The sequence below is a fragment of the Heliangelus exortis genome, chromosome 5 (assembly GCF_036169615.1).
Source record: "Heliangelus exortis chromosome 5, bHelExo1.hap1, whole genome shotgun sequence".
In the NCBI taxonomy this organism is placed as follows: Eukaryota; Metazoa; Chordata; class Aves; order Apodiformes; family Trochilidae; genus Heliangelus; species Heliangelus exortis.
Window position 1 is genome coordinate 14307021 of NC_092426.1, and position 23685 is coordinate 14330705.

The window sequence follows — 23685 nt, forward strand, 5'->3', positions numbered from 1 at the left end:
CAAGTCATGCATATGAGCATGATGTGAGCTTGCTTCAAACTACAGTGACAGGGCTGCAAACAAGACTGCTGTATTACTGCTGAGAAAAATAACATCCATTGTCAAAAAGGGCACTTCATCAAGCAAAATTTAGCTGCATGAATACAAGTGTCTCCAAATATTTGGTTCATGCTAAAAATATAGCACATTTATTAAAAATATATATTTATAAACATTGGTATGAACAGACAAAGGTGTTAAGCAAAGGAGAAAGGTAAAATAATCACGTAGCGTATTTCTCCCAACATTTTATCATGTTTAGGCAGACCTTGCTCAATGGAATTGTGGGTTTTTTTTGTGATTGCACCATATGTTCATTCTAAATAAAAAGCTTGTCAACTTCAATGTAAGTATAAGCAAAAACCAAAAGAAAAAATCGTTTGACTTAACAGACACGTGATCTGTGCTATGAAGCTATCTTTGAGTTCAATCTTTGCGAGTATACAGTATACATTTCTATTTGTATATAGTGTACAACTTCTTCTTCTTTCTTTCTTTCTTTCTTTCTTTCTTTCTTTCTTTCTTTCTTTCTTTCTTTCTTTCTTTCTTTCTTTCTTTCTTTCTTTCTTTTTTCTTTCTTTTTCTTTCTTTTTCTTTCTTTCTTTCTTTCTCTTTCTTTCTTTCTTTTTGTTCTTTCTCTTGTTATTTCTTTTTTTCTTGCTCTCGTTATTTCTTTTTTTTTTTTTTTTTTTTTTTAATCCGCGGTGTATTTCATCAAAGCTACAGCTTACATAATGGCAGTTGTTTTCCCCCGGACCAAAAACCAAAAGAAAGAGGGCAGAGAGAAGAGATTAGCTTGTTACTGTGTGAAAAAGTCTTGTTAAATTAATTGTGCTTCAGCCTTCGCTGCCTGCAGGCAGTGCTTTTATGATGTGTTAATATAATACACAGTCAATTCTGATTAAACAACCTGTCAATACTCAGCAAAGTTTGTTGTCACTCTTAATGGCCATTTTAGCTTGCCTATTTGCATGCCTTCTAGTTTACAATGTTGTGTAAATATACACAAAGATGATCACAATGAGGTTCAGAATTGTCCCAATAATTCCAAGCATTGCCAAGATGGTTTCTTCTTTGCTTTCCTTTTCTTGACTGCCTTTATCTTCTTCATTTCCACTAGTGATTACCATCTTGGTGGCCAGTTTCTTTATCCTCCCCTTCAGGATAACCTAGATTCAGAAAGGAAAACATTAAAACAAATCGTTAGTGTGAGTTTCCAAGCTCATATTAAGAGTGGAGCCAATTGCAGGATTTTTTCCCTCTAAAGAGTTATATTAAGAATTCACTTTAAAATATTTATTATTTTTACTACGTATTTAGTAAATGCTTAGTTAAAACAGCAGTTCAATGAGCCTGTAGATTACTTCTAACCCTTCCTAACACTCTATGCTTATGTGCCAGGGATCATTTGTAACGTGTCACTCAGCTGCAATGCTGCGACAGGACTGGTCAGAAATGTATGAACGAGGAGTGAGTCCCCCCAGCATCAATGGGGACTTTGCCTGCATTGGGACTGCCAGAGACCACCTTGACAAATCCCAGAGACCCTTGATATACACTTGAGTACCAAGAAGCACATGGATGAGGGAAACAAAACTGGGAAGACCTCATTTCTTTTTAATAGGAAAAACCACCAAAGACAAAGGCATTTTGTCTCCTGACAACAAGGGAAGACAGTAGTGAATTCCCAATAAATAATTCAAAATAAAAACAGAACTAAAATAACATCCATCTTAGCTTTTATTTTCCTCATTCTTAATGTAGGATGAAAAGTCACTTGCAGTGCAGTGAGCTGAAATGTATCGATCTGCCAGCAGGGAGGATACAGCCATCTCCCAGGCAGTAGCCCCAGCCCCTGAACTACTTAAAAAAGAAGGTTCAAGTGAAGGACCAGCCCTCACTCCCACCACTGCTGGAGCCACAGTCAAAGAAACTCCTTTGGTCTTCCAGCCAGGCATCGAGACCTGGGTAAACATTTGCTTGTTCAAATTAGAAATTAATAAATTCTATTTATCTGTGCTTATCTAACGCTGCTAATTCTGATCTCACAGGCAAATTGAAGTGCCCTAGAAAACTGAAAAAGGCTGGCTAGCTTCCCAAAGCAAACTGATCTGCCAACAGCTGGGCTCAGGCAATGCTTAGCAGTTGTCTTCCAAGCTGCAAACCATACCCTGTGATGTTTCTGCTGCAGGAAGCAGTGGTAAGGTGTAGAAAAAATGCCACTGGGCCTTTATACTTACACTTGCATGAGCATTTACATGTTTTACCTTAATGTCACCAAGTGATTCAGATTAAAAGAAAAAAACAAGGGAGTCAGTAACCTGAGGGTACCCATGACAGATGCAGGTCAGTGGGAACTTCTAGCAGCAGAAGGGCTTTGTCATGTTTACCCCCAGCTGGGATCCAGAGGAGGGACTGGTTGCATCTAGAGGGTGCCCTCTCTGTCTTATTAATTGCCACCGTGCAGTCAGTGATATCTTAAGCAAATTGAGTCAGGGAAGTCACAGGAGAATTCCTACCAAAGCCATTTACACTAATCTCACAACCCAACCACATCAATTCTACACAGCATCAGACCACAAATCCACATCCCAAGCTATGATGTGCATCCACTGCTTCACCCAGGAAGCCAGAAGTCATTTGGATATCATGTTCCTTTCCCCTTCACTGGAGAAACTGGGAGGTTTCCCCTCTGGCCAAATATTTGCACTTCATTGTTTATTTGAAAAATCAAGTGGGATCACAAATACACTCTAATAAAATCCCAGGCCTGTAATACCAGTACCCAAGGAGAGGGTGAAGCCCTTGCTGGCTGCTTTTGAGTCAGCACTCTGGCTCCCCCAGAAATACAGTCATACCCAAGCATCTTGTTAGTGAAACCCTCTGTCTCTGAAAAAAAGACAGAGAAGGTACAATGGGTCTCTCTTCATCTCAAAAGGTTTGCACAGTTTCCCATTCACATCAACATAACCCCCCACAAAGCAGAGCAGAGCCCCAGCTGCATCCGCTGACACTCTTATCGTAGGCACAGTGACTGCACCACATGTGCCAGACAATCCTATTTCTAGAATTAATTTGAGCAGAGGCAGCATGGAGGCATCTGAACCCCTCTTATTAACTTCCCCAACCTTTTCTTAATAAATCCAAACTGTGCAGCATGAAGTTAGTGTCAAACTCTTTCCTGCAGGACATCAGATCCTAAAATTAACATCAATCTAAAAAGCAGCTAAATAATTCACAAAAGAAAAAAACATATTAAAGGCTATTAGATATAAAGACTGAGGTTCCTCTGGCTGAGGAAATCCTTGAGTTGTGAATTTTTTGGAAGTTAATAAAGTATTCTGGGGAAATACCACCATGTCCTTGCCTTGTTGTCCAAGTCTTCCCCAGGCACCCGTGACTGGTTACCGAGAGGCACAGGATCTCAGATCACACTGCCTCTGATATGATGCTTCACCATCACTTTTCTCCCTTTGCAAGGAGATATGGAATGGTTTCAAATCCAAACCCTGTCAGTGTGACTTAGGCTGCCATATTATTTCTGTCCCTCTAACAGGACTTAACTGTCAGAGAAGGTCTTCAGTTTGATGCAGTGAAATACACATGGGGAAGATGGCAACTGGGGCCATGATGAACATGAAGGAACAACAAGGAGGCACCAGCAGTTGAGAGTTTATACATGGGCTGAGGCACAGTGTGATTTGTTGGAGGTGATCTCACGTCTGCTTCAGTCATGCCTATGTGCAGGGGTATTTGGCCCAGCCAGTGATCTGATCCAGCCTGAGACTGCATGAGTTGCATTCTTTTTGGATGAAACTACACCCAAAGATGTACTCCAAAAGTTCTTAATACACTATTAAAGCAATTAAGTCCATGGAAGCAGGGGTCCAGGCAACAGATGGTCTGAAGTAAAACCCCCAAAACACATGTAGTGTGGACACTGGCACCATTCATTTCCTTGCAGGGATTGCTCCAGTGGGTCCACACTGCTCACTATTTTATACAACACCTAAACTGGGAGGGAGAGAACAAGCTTGAAGGGGCATTTAACATTCAAACAGGGTAAGACTAGGACCAAATACAATTACATTAGTACTTTGCCAAATATAGCAGTGTTGAAATCAAGGTAAGCATTGACTTTGAACTGTGAGGAGACCAGAATCAAAATTACTTCTCCATACTTAAGGACTCACCTTGGGAGGAGTGCTCTACTAATGGGAGACTCAAGCCTTTGACCTTCACAGACCTCATGCCCAGAGTGATATTTTGGCTGGCTGGTGTTTGTGGGTGCTTTTTGCTACTGTGAAAATATTTGCTCTCAGTTTTAGTATAATTACCCAAATTAAGTAAATAGAAAATCTTCTGGCTTTCTGGGTAGCCTTTATTATTATCTTCTGGAAATTTCTTTAATTCATTTGACTTTGTTTCATATTTTTGCACTTTGTTCCTTCTGTATTGTTCTGGTGCAACTTCTTGTTTTTCAGAAACATTCCTTTTCCTTACCCAGAAGTGCCGATGGAAATGCTGAGATAGAAGGAGTAGAGAGCACCAGACCTAACAGTTCTTTAATAGCAATCCCTCTTATTTAATTATTACTTCATTAGCAAAGTGCTTTCCTGCTACACCAAAATGAATGTATTTCCTACTTAATTTTGTCAGATTCATGGTTAATCTAACATTAGCCTTTTGAAAAGACAGGTACTTCATGTATGTTACACAGGGGAAAAAAAGAACAGTTCAGTGGTTAGGACACTCCTTGCACCATTCATCTCCTTGCACTACTGCTGACATATTACATATATCTATGGGAAATCTACTTAATCTCTGCCTCAGTTTCTCATCTGTGGGATTCTTTGAAGAACCGCCCAGCAGTGAGGTCATACAAACACTCTGAAAAGAAAGATGTTAACATGAAAATTTAAAATCCAACAGTGCTCTAAAACACACCCACTAGCATCTCCCAAATCTGGGGGACGTGTTGCACGTGACTGTCATTTCAAACAGCCCCCTGGACTAGACAAAACATTGCTAGCAAGAGGAGATAATCCTTACTTGTCTCCTCACTCTCAGCATGAGCAGTGACTGAGCTAAAGATGACAGCACAGTGGCAGGGCTTTGGAAAAGGCAGCAGAAAGTGTATGTTTGTCACATCAAAGATACAAAGCACATGCCTTGCCGAGTACCTGCTCCGATGTAGCTGTCAGCTTTAGAACATGCTGGCACCTTGACTTGCTCTTGAAAATGCGTTGTAATCTTAAATCATTTCTCTTCTAAGTCATTATTTATGAGGTCCCCAAAGAGGCTGTGAGCGGAGGGTGCAGCCAGCAGAAGCAGAACTCCTGGGCAGTCAGTGGAGAGAAGAATGGTCTGGGTTCTGCCGGGGGCCCTCACTGTTCCTCCTGATCAGCTGGTGCTGTCATGTATTATCTGGCACTTTGAAAAACAAGAATGAAAACTCAAGAGCTCCCAGGGCTGGCGGTTCAGCTGGTACAAAGCAGCCTCCTCCCTGAGTTCAGCTGAGCCACTTCTGTTTACACTGGCTGAGGATCTGGCTCCTTGTATTCAATCTAGCTTGAATATCAGCGAGCACAAATTTTGTATTCTTTATCCATAATCACAGACAATCACCAGCCAAATTGTTTTGATATTTGAACTTGTTTACAGTCCCCAGGCTATTAGCTGTGATGACACATTAAGAGATAAGAGAGCTTTAATTTTCTGAGTAGAGTTCCACCCTCTGGGGATAAGAAACACACAGAGGAAACTTGTTTTGATTAGCAAACTGAAGAGGGCACAGAAATCATACAAAGCAGAGTGTGAGTTCAGATGCTGCTGGAGCTGACACCTTCCCTTATCTCCCAAAGAAGTGCTTGAATTACCAAGCAGGGAAGAGAGGCTCCTCGAGTATTTAACCCCACTTGAACATCACAGTTAAATAGTTTTGTTTCTTTCCTCCTAAAAAGCAGTTTTAACCTCATTTTTCTCCATGGGCAGATTTGGGAAAGTTAGGTGTTCCACTAAGGTCCTAGACAGCCCCCAGGCAAAATGCTGACCGGGGCAGTCAAATGGATACTGCATTGCTGCTAGTGATGTGTGGGAGGAAGACAAAGTCAGGAAGCACAGACTGCTCATTAGCAGCCCTTTTTCTAAGGCATACAGTGGAATAGTTCCATTTTTATGATGCCTTTAATGGCACAATCCTTATGCCATTTTGCCTGGGTAAGGCCTCTCCTAAACTCTACTAATACAGTGTGGTGTCACCTATCAGTCAAGAGCCTGCTCAAAGAAGTACTGGTGGGTATAAGGACACATATTTGCATTTCTTTTAAAAGTTAGATTTCACAGAACTGAAAGGCAAAATACAGTTAGCAGTAACTAATATACAGGAGAAAGCAGGTTACCAAAGAAGATGCTTGCCATAAGAAAAGGGAAAGGGTAAACAAGGAAAGCTACCCAGAGAGAGGAGTTTCATTAGAGGGAAAAGATCAGAAAGAGCAGGAATGTGAGCCAGGTTCAATAACACTCACTGCCCAAGCAGTGAGCAGAGAGACAGAGGTGTCTGAAGTGAAGTCTCAGTGGAGAGTGGTCACAAGCACTTGTGTAGTCTGCAAGTGGGCAAATAAGCCCATGTCAGGCTGCTGCTATGCTGGCAAGTTTTAATCAGTGGGAAATACACACTATTTATAGCACCACAGCCAGGATATTTCCAAAGGTCTCAGCAATGTGCAGCATCCTCTAGAATAAAGGTAAGCACTCAGCAGCAAAAAGGTTACTCTGAGAGGGCAGAATTCAAAGAAGTAATGCACTACAGGGCTCATTCAGGGGGCCTGATCCAGTTTGCTCTGGGAGCTGTTTTTGTCTCCCCAGCAGATCAGAACTCAGAAAAGGTAAAGGTCTTGCAGCCAGCTCTACATTCTTCCTCCTCATCAGTGTCTCTGGGATCTTGCACAATAGTTACGTGCTCAGGATACCTAACCTGTATTATAAAGAGACCAAATATTTTGAGTACAAGTATCTTTATCTTAGAAACAAAGCCATTCAGCTATCTGTAGCATGATGATCCATAAATAAATACCAGGCTATTACTACCAGCTCTCCTTTTCCTGCCTTTGTGCAGGCTGTGCTACCCAGGGGCTCATAAACAGCCTTTGGCTCCTCATCTAGAGCAAGCTCTGCCATACCAGGATTCATAAGGTTTCACAAGTCTTAGTCCGTGAAAGAAGCAAACCTGACTGAAATGAGAGTAGGTCACTCTTTAACCCACAGCCCTTTCACATTTGATACAAGATGTGCTATGAAGAAAAATGAAATCTATTAAAAAAAAAACCAACACATTGGAAGCGTTTTTCAAGCACTTTAGTTTTTTCCAGCCAGGCCCAAACAGCAGAGAAATTTCAATGTAATTCTGGTTGGTTTATATTGGCCTGTTTTATGTTCACAATCCATTTCCCTGACGCAAAGCACTCTGCTTGGTGCTAATGCTCAGATGCAGAAGGGTTTGAATCTCAGTTGGTTCTGCAGCAAACATGTGCCATTTTCTTCCTTTCATATACTCTGTACTTCTTTTCAGACCTTTTGAGTCAAAACTCCCTCACACTCTTCCTGTGGTTAACTCCTAGTCCCCTCTCTATCAGTAAGAATAAAGGAAGAATTACAGGGTCTATGCTTATTTTATTCACATGCATCCTTCTGCCATGTGTGCAAATGCACTGGTTCTAAAGAATACTGACTGCGTGTGGTCCATTTTCATGCAATTAACTGCTCTGCTGCAATGAACAGTGCTGAGAAATGAAAGTTGCATGGTGTGGACAAAGTGCTGCGGAACTGATCTCTCAGGCTCCTTCCTCACACAATGCCTGTTGAGCCCCACCCTGCAGAGCCTGGAAAGACTCCTGGCAGCTCTAATGGAGAAGAGAAACCAAAGATCAGCCCTGAGCAGACCTTTTGTGTCTCACAGCTGCACTCTCCCATCAGTGGGGAAGGAACAGAAAGGCAGCCACAGTGGAGATTCCCAGAACTGCCACATGCTCAGTGAAGGCCAAACACACTGCAGTGTTAGTGGGCATGGAGCAGCTAAATGGAGCTACACCACAGCCCAGTTGATCTGGCATCCTCTTGCCATGAGCTGATGCCAAAAGTGCACAGCATGGCTGTAGAAATGCTTACCCCATGACAACTAACTAGAGTCCAGAAAGCTGCAGGTCAAGAACTTCCTCTTTGGGTTTAATGCCCCTTCATAGCTTTGTTTTCTATGATTTGTCTTATTGCTGCTTGAACGTATGTTATTATTTCTTTTCTATGCAGTGTCCTCTAGTAATGAGCTCAAAACATAGTTAAGGGACATCTGAAAAGGTATCCACTTGTAATTTGAACCTGTTACTTCATTCCTCATTATGTAATTTGGGAAACATTGAGTAATTGGTTTTTATTCTGCAGTCCACCTAGAATGCTGCATGCCTTGTACAATATCCCTGTAGGCATCTTTTTTCAAGACTGAAAAATCTCTGTCTAGTTATTTCCTCATACAGAAGCCACTTCATGCTTTTGGTTATTTTTCTTGCCATTCTTGCAGCCTTTTATAGTTGTATGAGAGGGCTCTGAAGCAACAAAGGACAAAATCTTACTAGGTTTCTGTTATTAATGTGGAGACTGTGCAATGAAGATATACTGTCCTTACTCCAAAGATTTTATAATTTCTACATACCAAGGCTGATAGAACCTTTTTCACCCAGAGAAAAAAAAGGAGGAAAAAAAACATTAATGTGTCTGCCTCCCACACCCCAGAAACTATGACAGAATAGACTTGAAGTTTCAAACCAGAGTTCTTAGTCCTTTGCACATCTTCTCTAAACTTAAAAAAAAACAACAGAAAAACAAAAAAAGCTACTGTGGATACCACTAGGTGCTGGTATATTAATTTAAAAGTAGCCCTGCTTAAAGCCTTAAAATTTGTATTTTTTCCAGATCAAAGTAGCATGAGCTGATATGGTTATGTGAAAGAATAAGATGCTGAAGCGTTTCTCTCCATCATTCCAGATTTCAGCACCTCAGTTTCTATTTCAAGGGCATCTCCAGGTTTCTCTTTCAGGAACAAAAATAGATTGAAGCCCTGTAAAAGAAAAAATACAATACCCAAGTCTCAGTGAAAGACAGGTCTCCATTATCTGCCAGAAGGCACATAACCTCTGTCAAAAGCAATTTGAAGATCTGCCCTCATTGCTGCATGTTGGAATGAAAACTGAGCTGCTTCAGAAGACTTTTAAGAAATATTAAGAGATGGGAAAAAATACACAGATTTTTATTATTTTTTTTCTGTATAATATCTCTAAATCCTGTCAAGGCCAGAAGACATTTTGGTCTATAATGGATCTCCCTATCTTTACCACAAAAGTGACTCCTTATAAAACAAACATGCACCAGAAAAGGGTGCAGAAGCCTGAGGGATATAACACTAGAGAGTCTCTAGAAAAGAGCTGTTTGTGGGTACAACCTAGAATCTTTCATTTCCAACTATACCTTTACGCCAATATTTAATTTCAGACACTTTAAGGGACATTACAAATAATTAAAACCACCTGACACATTCTGATTTAGGAAAGTTGTGTTCAGGTATTTTTGTAACTCTTAAAAAGTGTAACTATTTGGTCTGGAATGATGCATGCCAACTGTTTGTCTCAGGGATAGCATTTTATGGCAAAAAATTGGTTTTTCTACTTACAGGAATGATGCTTGTCATTAACCAGTCATTGTTTTATCCATAAGGAAACCTGACAACATTTTTTCTATACAATATCTTCACTTCATTGGCAATTTTATTGTAGATGAGATGGCCTGATATAAGTGCTGAAAAAGGTCTCATGCATCTGGAAATGTGTTTATTTTTAAGTGATCAGTTTTATAAAGAAATTACCCTTTTTTCCCTGTTTAATTACCCTCAACAGGATGAAACGACATCAACAATTGTCACTATGAAAGTCTGAAGAGCAAAAGGTTCTCAGTTTGCTTTTCAAAAATAAATTCTTTGTGGTGTGTTTTGTTTTGTTTTTTCCATTATTTCCAAGGACCAGCCAAAAATTGCACAATTAAAGGTGATCCAGGATAAATTCAGCCTTATTGTGTTCATGTGTTATCAGGCAGGTTTTAGCTAAGCACTGTTCCATTCACCAGATTCCAGCTTCAGTCAGGGCATTTGCCATAGAAGAGGAGAGAAAAATTTTTTTGCTTGTAGGATTCTTCTGGGTTGTTTTGCAGAATTTAAAAGATGGCAGGAGAGTGAGAGCAGGAGCAGCAGTCATGTCCGTAGGCATGAGATGTTGACCTGAGGAACAGGACAACTCATTCACACCACACTTTTCAAAGTTGTTTATATTTCTGGGAGCCTGCCTTTGGCCTGGAGCCTTGAATATCTGAAAGAGGTGAGTAGTGGCCATTGGAGAGGAAGGCAATGGGTGCTGCAATATGTGCTGCCACGTACCCTAAAAAAAATTACATCAGGGGCTCACAGGTGTGGATACTTGTAAAATTACTCTTTTTTTTGCCTTAGGATACCAGCTGTACTAGGGAGCATTAATATCATGAATTGCTATTAAGGTACTGTAAACTTTAGTCAGTGCTTGCATGTGGGCAAGGACCTGCTCTGTGGAACACACTGGAATGCCCCAATGGGAAATAATTTTGTCTTCACAGCAGAATCTGAACTATGAATTGAAAAGTGATAAAAAAAATCAAGTATTGGACTCACAAATTATGTCATCTATTATGCACACCAAGCGAGACTCATATCTTGGGTAAAAATAGTCTGTGACTGATGCACCTGTGCAAGGTGGCAAATTAATGGAGTAGAGACAATTTTACTTGCAGAATTTCTTAGCTTCAAGTGCTGAGTTGTGCAACCTTGATAATGTTCTTTTCACATACTGTTTTGTGTGTAATTATTACCTATATCAGCCCAAATTTAAAAATAGAGCACTCAGCTATTGAATGCCTCTTTTAGGACACAGTTGCAGGTGACTCTTAAAGGTGCCAATAGCCTGCAATTCATGCTGAAGGCTGCTGGCACAACTACAGCAACACCATCCAAATTCTGAAAATTTCAAAGCCTCTTTCAAAAGTCCTGGGATGTGCACTCAAAAAAGGAGGCAGATGAAAAATTTCTTGCTGCTTTGAAAATATTTGACCTAATAAGATAAAAAAAAACCCCAGAAAATATGAGAAGCTGGTTTCTAAAACAAACTTATCAAAGTAGGATAACACTCCAGGCAACTAGCTCCCACACCTTTTATCATCAACATTAGTCATTTATATTGCAGCAGCATGTGGCAACCCCTGCTGACGTCTGGGCTAGAAACCAGACACAGAGAGTGAAAATGATGCCTATCCCAAGCAGCTTACAAAATTGCAACAGTATGGAGTATGGGAAGGGGGAGGGCAGAACTAGAAGGTTGAAGCAAGTTGCTGAAGGTCAATTTGCACAAACACAGTAGAGCCAGGAGAGCCAGGCCCTGGATCCATGGGAGCAGCTGCCCCTCTGGCTGGCGCTCAGAGGATGCAGGGCACGTGGGAGAGGCAGCAGCTCCACTTGTGCATGTCCCAGGCTCCTGGGGAAACAAGCTGGCTCTGCAAGGAGTAGCACTTTGGAAAATCACGAGTGAGGTGACACCTCCTCAGAGCTCAGGGTAGAATTCTGTGGCACAAAGGAGAAGTGTGATTCAAGAGTGAAAAGGGCATGATTAACCCACGAAATTGGAAGGCCATCAGGATGGGCAGTGAATAAAAAAGTATGAGAAGAGTTAGATTTTCAGCCCCCTGGGTACTGGTACATTGTTGTAACAAGTGTTTGTTGTTGGGAGTTGTGGACATCAAAGAGTCACAGAATGGTTGGAAGGAACCTCTGAAGGTCACCTGGTCCAACCGACTGTTTCTCAAGCAAAGCCACCTACAGCCAGTTGTCCAGGACCATGTCCAGACACCTTTCCAATATCTCCAAGGATGGAGACTCCACAGGTTCTATGGACAACCTTTGCCAGTGCTTGGTCACCCTCACAGCAACATCACTCTTGATGTTCTTGAGGTTTCCTTTGGTCAGCTAAGGATGTCGCCTTGCATATGGAGCAAAGTCATTTGGATTAATTTTTGTCCTACAGTTTATTCCTATTCTTTTTAAAAAATACACAAATCATGTAGCTATATCTCTAAAGAGATTATTTGCATATGCCTTCCAACTCTGCACAATACTCCTAACATGTTCTTTCTTTGTGTGCAGTGGGTATGGCACTATGTAAGGAACATATTTTGATATCTAATGTAATGCAACACACATATCACATTGCCTCAAGGTCACAGTAAATTGTGTGTGTTTATATGATGCATCTTGACATACTCTAATGTAGTGCCAGTAAATTAAAACAATGCCCATATAAAATGAGAATAAGACCGAGAACATAGGCACAAACCTGAAAATTTTCACTGTTTTCTTATCTCAAGAGTATTCAGTAACATATTCATAATTCTTCTTAAGGATTGAGGGAGATAAATGGATATTTTGTTACATTTTTCTTCAACGGACACCAAGCCAATATCTGTTCATACAGTCTTGAGTAAAAATTCTGTTAAAAGGAGAGCTAATCTGGATTTATGCCACCAGAATGGAAAGCCTAATTTAACCCTGTTTTTTTAAAAATGTAATGTATTATTTAAAAATACTACTTGCAATAAAGAGGCTCCTAATAATAAATACAATATGCACAGTATCTGAATTATGCAAAACTGGCAATTGGAAATGAATGTGTGTAAGACTCAGTACCCTTAGAACACAGTGAGAGCACTGAGTACCACTGACACAGTGTGATAAGTAAATAAATAGCAACATGCCTAGAAACAGTAGGCTGGAATGTTTCCTTCAACTTAATTTTCTAAACAAAGTGTACATCTGTTATGACTTGTTGCCCAGGATATCCTTCTTGTTCACACAAACCTGTTTTCTATTCTAGCAGCTGTCATGATATCCCTATAGGAATGAAGATTTCTTGGTTAGGATGCTCACATTTTTAAAGTATCTATTTGGCTCTACTCAAATTTTTAAAGCCAAATCATCCTCTAGGGAGATGTTTATCCATTTCTTCCCCGTTCATGATCAACATCAAGGCAACATCAAGGAGTTCTGGGGTGAGGTGACCATGAGCAATGAGCGTTAAAAAAAAAAAAAATCCACAAAGAAACAACACTTGTGGTCATGGACCACCTAAAATCTATGGAAGCTGGGAGGCAGCCTTGCAGTGGAATGATGCTCTGGAGGCTCTGATGAGAGGAAGGTCTTTCACTCACAAAGCAAAATTTGGAAATAAGCACTAATCATAGAAGCAATATTCAAGTACAGGCAGTTCATGACATTTAAAGAAATTCTAATAGATAGGGAAAAAATGGATAATCCTGCATGACTCACATATCTGGAACTTGAAAGAATATTTTAAATCTTTTTTGAAAAAGAGACACTTGGACCAAACTTTCACAAGGGCGATTTGAGTGCTAATATAAAAGACTGAACTAAATATTAGTTCAAGTTAACCTGAAAATTCTCACCTGAATCATTCATATCCTAAGAAAAACCTATGGATTCACTTCACTATGTAGGAAAGAAATAGAAAGCTGCTTGATAGGCAAAACTCAGTGCTGGTTCAGTTCTGGACTGAAAGATGATACCTCCTAGTGAATACTCACAGACACTGGTAAATAATTAACCTATTCAATGATATCAGCATTCCTAGGCAATATAATTTCAGAATGTATCTGTAAGGTAAATTAAACAGGTAGTTGTACTGATTAATGTTTAATGTGAAAGGGACTAAGACTATGTCATTTAAAAATTGAATGTCCAAAGTGCTTTAAAATACAGTGTCACACTAGCACCCATCCAGAAACCCCGAGGCAGAGCAAGATGAAAATCTTTACCTTACTTCTTGAAGCTGCCCATAAAAAGTCCAGAGAATTGAACTCTTTTTAATGTTTCCAGAGCAGTACCCTATTTTTTTGGACCACATTGTCACTCTGGACCTTCTGGTTTAATCTGATTCAGCTCAGCTTCAGTTTATAATGGTTGAAATCTTGCAGCATAAGCTTTTTAACAAGTTTTTGCAGCACCAACAATTTAATTCATCTTAACAGAAACATAGAAATAGAAACAGTAAAATGTCTTTTGACCTTTGCTGTTGGCTACAATCAAAACCATGCAACAAAAAAAAGCAGAGAGGAAATGTAGGACATACACTCAAGACGATGAAAAAAAATGTTTTAGCATGTAACACAGTGCATTGAAAAAATATTAAATAACAAACATCCTGCTGAAAAATATTATTCCCACAAGGCTGCAAGGCTCAGTGTCATCTTAGATTATGCACTGTACAAGTGCCAACCATAGGAGAAGACCCACCCACAGGCCCTATACTCTTGGGCAGGAGGTCACTAAACACTAGCAGTTGATCTATGGCTCTGAAGACTTCAAGAAGGGCCACAAAAAGAGGCCCAAATAAAATGTGCATAGTTTCTTTTTCTTTCTTTTTTTTTTTTTTTTTTTTTGCTACTACACATTACATACTATTTTGCTGGAGATGATTAATAAAGCATTAAGAATGACACCGTCACTGTTGATTCAGTGTTATTCTTACTTTTAAAACATTTGACCTAATAAGATATTAGGTCATCAATATATTAGGTTAATCATCATCAAGATATTAGGTTCATCTATATAAATGATGAATGAAAATAAATTAATGCAACTCTGAAAAATTTCCATAAACTACATTCCTCTTCATTTTCTCCTGATACAGAAACCACCTTCAAAAGATTTCCCTTTTTTTTTTTTTTTTAAGTCATTATTCTCCAGTGACTTCCCAGTTGGTTGACTGCATTCACACAAGTCTGTCTAGGTTAAAAACCTCAAGCTATGTCCTATTTTGCTTATCCTAGCAGTCCCTAGCTTCTTCCAAACACAACTGACACAGGTAACAAACTTTGGTCCTTCTCACAGAATCGGAATTTTGTGTCAAGATTATATTTTTATGCTGAAGCTGGAAACCCCATGCATGGCTCTGATGGGGAACATCCTTTTGGAACCCAGAGATTTTTTCTGTTGAGTTCAGCATAGGCATTGCCTCAGTCACACCACAGATCTGGCTCTGCATCTCCGGAAGCCTTTTAAGTTGCAGTCTTATATGTGAACCATACTTTTCAGTTCCTTAGATCTCCAGATGCCAAGCATGCTCCAATAACTCACATAGGAAATCTGCACAGTGACTGGTGACTGAAATGCAGCCAGTTCTCGAGTGAAGCACAGGCAATTTAAAACCAAAGAGCCATGCCAAATGGCCCAGAGGACAGGAAGGGATGAAGACTTTTTCTGAAGAGAAAGAGTATGGCAAATTTATATAGGGAAACGCCTTATTCCATGAATCAAAAGACATAACCTTTCTTTGCCAAAAACTGGAGAGACTAAAAGCTCATAACTCTACATTAGTACAGCAATTGTATTAGCTTTCCTGTATTTTAAAAATCCAAGACAAAAGTTTAATGCTTCTGATTTTTTTGTTTTAAATAGAAAGTGAGAGTTACACTAGACAAACCCCAATTTAAATTTTCAGCAGGCCTGACAGCTGTTTTGAAGAAGAAAGCTTTTCACAGTACAAGCCTGTGGGTTGATTCTAACAATGGATATTTTCTTTCCATAGACCCAATATTTATATTCTTTTTGTCATTTGAAAACCTCTCTGGGGATCCATAAATCTGCCTGCATCATAATTACACTTGCTTCTTTTTCATGCCTATAATCAGACAAGGACCTATGGCAGCAGCCACACTAAAACTGGACAATCTATTCTGCATCTGTTAGTAAGAAAGCCTCCGGTTACTTTGCCACAAGGTTTATCTGTTTCATGAAGAATAAATTAATTCTGTCAAATTTTCAGAAAGCCAAGGTTGGGCCAGAAGCATTTTTTAGCTAGTTTTTGAAACAAAACATTCAGAGGATTCCCAAGTCTGTCTTTTCGAAGATCAGGACTCTCTTCAAGATTCTCCCAATTCCTCCTTCCTTACTTCAGTCCTTTCTTCACTGGAGCTTGCTTGGAGGGTGCAAGCCAAAGCAGGAGCTGCTGGCTGCCAGGGAGTGCTTGCAGGTAGCTTGCAGAGCAAAGCAGTGTGCTCGGAGGGGAAAGGAAGATGGATGTAGGCTGGTGGAGTCCTTCCAAGAGAAAGCTAAGGGTTGTACAATTGGGTTGTACAATTTACAGCTACATTCAAAGCCCCACAAATAATCCAAGAATGAAGCTTTTTATGGAAACCCACTGGCAGTGTTTTACTTCGAATGTTGCTGCTTTTTGGACTACAAATGTCAAAATATCTGTAGCAATGTGCTGCTGCAGGCTGGTCTTGGAAAACCCTTCATAAAAATCTGTCAGCGAAGCTGGGTAACTTCCCTCCTCTGATGAAGTCATCTGATCTGGTCATGGTTGTGCTCTCTACATTCTCCCTGAGGCCAAAGTAAACATTACTGAGGAGAAAACCTGCATGACTTAAAAAGCACAGCACTTCACCACATGCAGGTATTTGCAAATAATTAAGGACCAGAACAGCTTTCTCATAGATACCTGCATGCACATCTTGCTCTGTCACCTTGAGGCCTGTTCTACCTTCTACCTGCTTCACATCCAATAAAACAGCAAACTCTTCCACACTGTCCTTGCAATAACATTTTTACTGTATGCTGTTGCTGTTGCAGGAAGGATGGTTGAGTGGCTGAAGCATCAGGTGGAGAATGGGGAGTCCGGGCTCCTGGACTCCCTCCAGAGCAGGACACATCCCTGAGCAGCTGAGAAGTTGGTCAGCTAACAACTTTCATTCTGAAAAACATTGTCTCCATCCTCCCTGCTCTTCAGCACTCTCTATGCAGGTATGTGCTGCCAGAAGGATGCTGTGCAGAGCTACCAAACACGTCAAGCGGTGGATTTCCATCTTGTGAAAGCACCGTGTGGCTGCTTCTCCTTCATGGTTGCCAAATGGCAATTGCTAACCAAGAAAACTGGGAAAACTTTGCCTTTGCACATTGCCCTTTCTCAAGAGCCATAATCTCTGTTGCCTTCCTTCTGTTTTCTCATTCCTGACTTCTTTAAACTTTTTTTTGTTTGTTTTGAGGGGGAGGAGGCAGGGGGGTGGTGATGTAATTTTGCTGTCAAAGCTTTAAACACTAGAATATTGCTAGTCAATATTCTAATCAAAGGAAGATTTACAGATGTTTGGTCTTCATTATTTTGCTAGAATTTTATACTTTAACAGCACAGTAAACAAGGTATTTTAAACCCTCAACATGACCTATAAAATCCTCCTGTTCCAACCTGCAGTCACTTATGACTGATATCAGCTATTCCTCTGCTGCAGTCACAGGACTGCTTCACACATCACTGTGCCTGAGGTATCTCCCACACAGCCAGAGGGGTGCCTAAGTTTCTGAGAAAGTACAAAGGGCCTGCGCCCCGGGGAGGAGCAGCTACTCGAAAGCATAGCCACAGCATAGCCACCATTAGGTGTACCCTGAACCCCACACCCTGCCATATTTCCTTTGCATTTTGGTTAATACAGCTAGATCTCTGCAGGCTGGGTACATTTATACAGGCTGCTTAGTATGAGTGTAAACAATCACCCTAAATGGAGATATGCAGTCATTTTATGAGGAGGAAGAAATCAGTTCCTTTCATTGTCAATCATTTCCACAGAGTTTCAGGCTGACAAACACTGTTTGAGTGAAACTAAGCAAGACGTGTGCTAAATCTTGGTGATTTCCAGTCGCAGGGCTGCTCTGCCAGTACCAGTGGAGATCTGCATGCAAAAGCAATGTGCAGAGACACAGAGATATGCCCTGAACATTTGCTGAAGCCCTAAATATGTGATAGATGAATGTCTGAAGAATGGAAATGAAAAGAATGGAAAGAAAGTTTCAGATAAAGAAATGAAATGCAAAGTCACAATCTCTTCATATTTCCTACTACAGCAACTCTTACTGGTGGTGATGATGGAACCAGCCAGTGGTGTGATCCAGTTGCAGAAGGAAGCAGTGGCACAAATTCTTGCTGACTCCATCAGGTACAGAATTAGGCTTTGAAAGCAAAAGTTGCCCAGGCAAGCAATAGTGTCAGAAACAAAAAATATTTTTTCATAACTTAGTCACCCAAATTGCTAGCATGGGTATTTACCCCTTATCGCTGTGTTAGTCACAGAGAATGACCCACATACTAAGTTATCAGCTCCAGCTGTCTCAAAAAGAGGACGATGTGACAAGATTCACAGAAATTCCCTTTCTTTTGGCTGTCCCACTGTCATTTAGTAGCAGCTTGTACCAAGGACAGCCCCTGCCTCATGCTGCAGCATTGCTTTCTAGCTTAGGTATTAAAGAAAAAGTATAGATACAGCCACAGAGACACCGGGAAAGATCAGTGGCAAATCATCTGCACTGCAAAAAGCACTAAAGATAATCAAAGTATTAATAATTCAAACCTGTTATCAATATAATTGATATTGAGATGCCAATAGCTGGGACCAGGTAGGTAGTAAAGTTCACAAAAACCAGTGAAACTAGTTATTCACCTTTGGAACACCTTTTGTTGTTCTGTGTTTTTGCAGAGTTACTTATAGAAGTTGCATTCACTTAGAAGTTAAGTCCCTAGAAGAGGCTGTATTGTTTGTACAGTATCTACCACTGTTAGGCCTGATCTCAACAACTGGTAATATCTGCAATCTATGGGAGAAGCACAGGACTAAAAAGCTCCCAGATTTCAAGCAAAATCTCCACTTGTAGGCTTCACATTCTCAGAGGGGCTTGCAGCTGTTCTGAGCAGATGCAGGTCCTGCAGGTGCAGCAGGGCCAAATCCTGCCAAAGGTTCACAGAAGCAGCTTCTGCTCAGCTTTTTGCCCACCACCAGTCAGAGCACCCAGCTCTGCTCAGCCTCATTTCTTTCCAGGTGTCCTTCAGGACCCAAACTGCACATGTGTTGTAACAGATCCAGGAGGTTTCCTTCAAAGGTTGCACGCAAGCTTAAATCAATGTGTTTATTGTAATCTAGGTTATATGAAAAAGCATCAGCCTTGCATTATTTCTGCTGCATCACCCAATCAGTAAGCTGGAGGAAGCAGGGCCAAACCCTGAGAGGGTTAAGCTACTCAAGCTATGTCAGCAAATGTCATCTGAAAGTGTAGACATTGTTTGGCATATATCTTAAACTGTCAGGAGGAACAGCCAGTGAGCAATGCAGTACTTGACCTGTCAGCATGATACAGATCATTTACATAGCTTTTTACAAACATTAGCAGATTAATCCTCACCTTGGGACACACAAGCAAGGTTCAGTAGCCCTGATGAACAGATCTGGTAGCTGATTCACACAGTGGCTGTAACCTGATTTCCAGGAGAACTCAGCATCTTTACATCTTATAAAAGCACAGGAGGGAATGGGACTTCATACCTCCAGACAGGGAGACAAAGAAGTGTGAAGCAGATAGTAGCTTTGACCCAGCAGTTTGTGTCTGTGAGGAACTTAGGCAATGGTGACTTTCTTAAATTCAGACTTCCTAGCTCTTCTTCAATTCAATCTGGCTGTGACAATCCCAAGTAGGATGGTAGCTCTCAGCCCAGCACAGAAGACACAGGAGTATTCATGTGCAAAGCACTGCATTTCACACCTTAAATGTAAAGCAAATCAAGCAGCTTTTTCACATGGGTGAAAGTTGAGTCTTGTGCACAAAGCTGGGGCTTTGCATTGAGAAGCAGTAAGCATCTGTGATGGCTACAGCCCACAAGATCATATTGACAGAGCTTGTACACCAAGAGAAAAAGGGAGACATGGATACAGCCCATGAGGCCATGCTGGCTCTTCTGTTTAATCACCTGGGAGACATCATTTTGCACGCACCATTTACGTAGCTGAGGGGCCTGTCAGTAACATCACCAAGGGCTGAGGAGTTGTCCATAAGCCACAGAGGACAGGGAGCTCAGGTCCCTGGAGAGGCAGGACAGGGAGTGATCCTACAGCTGAGTCTCTTTGCAGGAGGGGTGTGCATGGATGTACTGAAGGGGTGAGAGGGTCCCACGCACCCACCAGGGACAGATGTACCCAGGTACAGTGTCATGGGGGCTAGTGATGTGTGTTCACATGGACTGGGATAGACACAAAAAGGAGATAAAGGAGGATGAGTCTGTACATGCATCTGCTAGAGATGTGTGAGCAAGGAGGACATCCCACTGGATTCTTAAGATATACCGGAATTCATGTGTTGTTACTTGATACAAAAGTTTGGGATCTAACCCTAAAGAGATGATATCAGGAAGGCCTCCTCTGTTGTATGAAGGAAATTGCTTATTGATCCTGTCTATTTGCATCATATTTACACTGTACTACTCCCATGCTTTACCTGCAGGGATTCAGAAAGGTTGTTTCTCTCTTCATGCACCACTTCACTTCTGGAGGGACATGCTGCACCTCCCCATGAGGCTCCAGAGAAGGGCCATGGGTTGAAGCAGGTTGTGAGGGAGGGAGCACTGGTATTTCTGATGTTAAAATTCCCATGATACTCATTTGGTGTGCCTTCTGCCTGTACTCATAAAACTATGACACCCAGATGGGAGATCACAAATTTTGAAACAGATTCAGCAAAGCTATTGTAGGATTCTCTCTGTACTGCATGGTCTACTCTATTTTTTATTCAAAGGAATATAAGGCTTTAGCAAGGCTTTTGATCTGTTTCCTCTTGTGAAACATTGCAGATGTGACTTGTGGTCTTTTACTTGCTTACTAAAATTCAGTGAGGAAGGCTCAATTTTTTTTGTGGTGAGCATGAATGGATGGAGCAAATGTTCTGTGGGCCTTTCTGCACTACACATCCATTGCATGTTTTTCAGTGTGGAGACAATGGCTAGAGGCAAAGATGTCAGTGATCTTTTACAATGCCATTAGAAAACACGTGAACAAATGTAGAATTTGAGGGGATAACAAGTAGGAACAGAAGTAACAGACCAACCCTTCCTCAGTCAGCTCTGATGTGCTAGAGATATTAAAACCACATTACAAGGTACATCATATTGCACAGTCAGGATGTTTCCAGTGACCTGACACAGTAAAACACCTGAGCATTACATGAAGTCATGTTAAAGATGCTGTTCCCTTTATTCTGAGATAACAAAATCTCAGAGTGGCTCCAAAGGAGTAGGTACAATGTAGACTGTGACACATTTCCACAGCAGTGTTTTGAGAAAGCACCTGGCCATGCCAAGCCCCAAAGCATTTTGATAAAACATAAAGCATTTGCTATGGAACGAAAACACAGCAACCCAAACCAAATGGGTATGACATCAGAGAAACAGATGACTCTTCCTAAGGAATGCTTTGTTTTCTAGCTTTGATTAATACGAAGAGAGAGCAAGTACAATGTTCAGCAGCACAGAAACAATACTATCCCAAGGACCATTGTGGTCATCCATTAAGAGCCACTTTAAACAGAGCCTGAAAAAGTCCTTCCACAATCCCATCTTCTCCAGCTAGGTATTTTGTATTGCTACTACATTCAGTGAAAAGTTACATTTGCTGTGAATAACTGAACAAACACCTTCCAATAAGTTTTTGGTTTAGACACGAAGTAAAACAGAAATTCCAACAACACACAGGTCTTAATAAACAGGCTTGTCATTTACTTTCTCATCCAAAAAATTAAGTGGATTTGTTTTCAAGCATCAAACTTGTCTTTCTTGAAGGAAAGTTTCTGGTATTCTTAACATAGTTCAGTAACATCTCACTTTGCTGACAATATTTCTAGGTTTTAGGATGCCCTTAGTTTTCCTGTCTTAAAAAAGAACCAGGGTCCAAATGGTACGTTCTTAAACACCAGCATGAGTTTAAACACTTTTTTATATCCTGATTTCCAAGGTCCCATGCAAAAATTGTCAGCTTAACTGGAAGAGCTTTTCAGAACCTCTTTTATTCTATTTACAGAATATATTAGGTCTAGTTTAGGACAGAGGGTTAAGGTAGGCTGTGAACAACTCTGTGCATAATCACTGTTTATGAAAATAGAGTGGAGATGATTCTCCTGCTGCCTGAGCCCTGTGCACTAGAGAACAGCACTTTGAAGCAAATTATGTAATTGCTCCTGATAAAGGAGTGTGTCTTGATTGGGGCATTTCTTTCTAACCATTTTCCATTGCAGGCCAGTAAAAAGTTCACATCAGAAAAAAAAAGAGTGTGCTTGATGCAGCAGGATGCATATTAAGTTACCTTCTTATGATTTCTTGGGAACAGAACACAAATGAGATGAGTTTTCCAATGGAAATACTGCTTTTTAATCAGACTTTTAGATACTTCCACATCAATTTGTCATTGGGTACTTGGGTAAGTATGGTACCTGTCAGCATCCAGAGGTGTGTCACATCTGGAGCTGTATAACTAGACCAGAGTGAGGCAGAAACCCCTTAATATTCTGGGATATTCTGCTGCAGATGTTCCAAAGCTCTAGCAAGACTCTTTGCAAAAAGCTTTTTTGCTTCTTGACGTGTACAAAATTTTCCTAGGTTTGTATTAAAATGCCAAGGCATGTTTCTTTTCCCCAACTTCAGCCATAATTTTATCTACTAAGTACATTTTGAACAAACTGTCTTTTCTTTTTGCATAAAGAGGATAAAAAGCTGAAAGATTACCTTGGACAGAAGAGGCATCCTGAGGTTAATAAGAATCGCTGTTAGGTACCATATTCTTTGTGTCATTTTTTGGTAAATAAGTGCTGGATTCATTATGGTGTGAATTCTAGATAATAAATCATTAGTCTTTTTATGTTTTAATTGGATTTTTTTTTATGTGTTGAAATTTGACTAGAGCCCTCAAAACTATTACATACCCCCAGAGCTATCCCCTAAACCCTGACACCATAAACAGATACTCATGTGCACCCCCCAGAACCTGCATTGCAGGTTCAGGATATTTCTAGTTAATATTTTTTTGTTTAATCAAGAATTTCCTTGTTCTGTGTAGTATAGAAATTGCATAAGTAATGGTTACATTCAAACAGAATGGCTTAGGAGAAAAAAAAAATTAGGACAATTGTGTCAGACTGGAAAGGAAGTATGCACCAATAATTCCCTTTCACATTTGATACTTCAACTAGTATTAACTTAAAAGTCCAAATGCAAGTCATTAAGCAAAAAAATGAATTAAATGAAGAGCAACCTTGCAGGGACAGTGATGAAATTAGAAAAAGGACATTTGGGTTCAATTTTGAACTCTTCCCTTGCCAGTGTAGCTTTGGGCAGTCTCTTTGGTCCTTGGTACCTTATCTATTTAATAAGGATGCTAATACACCATTAATTCTGCTCCTTGCCTGCGTGCCTTTTTAAGGCCTCTTGAAGGTTTTTGTAGTAGAAACAACTTCTGGTATCCATAAAGCTCTCAGTAAAATGGAAGCCTGCTTTTTGTTGAAGACAGAAGGATGAAAGGAAGGAATCACAGTAAGAGCTCTTGTCTACCACAGACCTGGTAAAAACTGCTGCTCAGTAGCTAATATGGGCCTATCCAATCTGTAGTGCTGAAGATGCCCTTTCAGAGAGCTTCTAATTCAAGAGCTGACTG

At 40.5% G+C, this 23685-nt stretch overlaps 1 protein-coding gene across 2 annotated transcripts in view; it reads right to left on the bottom strand.

Annotated features, from left to right (window-relative positions):
- Positions 1-708: 708 nt before the first annotated feature.
- The window catches only part of TUNAR (transmembrane neural differentiation associated intracellular calcium regulator), a 139310-nt gene continuing 116333 nt past the window's right edge, over positions 709-23685 (bottom strand). For both annotated transcript variants that reach the window (XM_071745675.1, XM_071745676.1), the window contains one exon: positions 709-1208. In XM_071745675.1, the coding sequence (XP_071601776.1) occupies positions 1023-1208 (186 nt within the window). In that variant the 3' untranslated portion in view covers positions 709-1022. The remainder of the gene's footprint in view (positions 1209-23685) is intronic.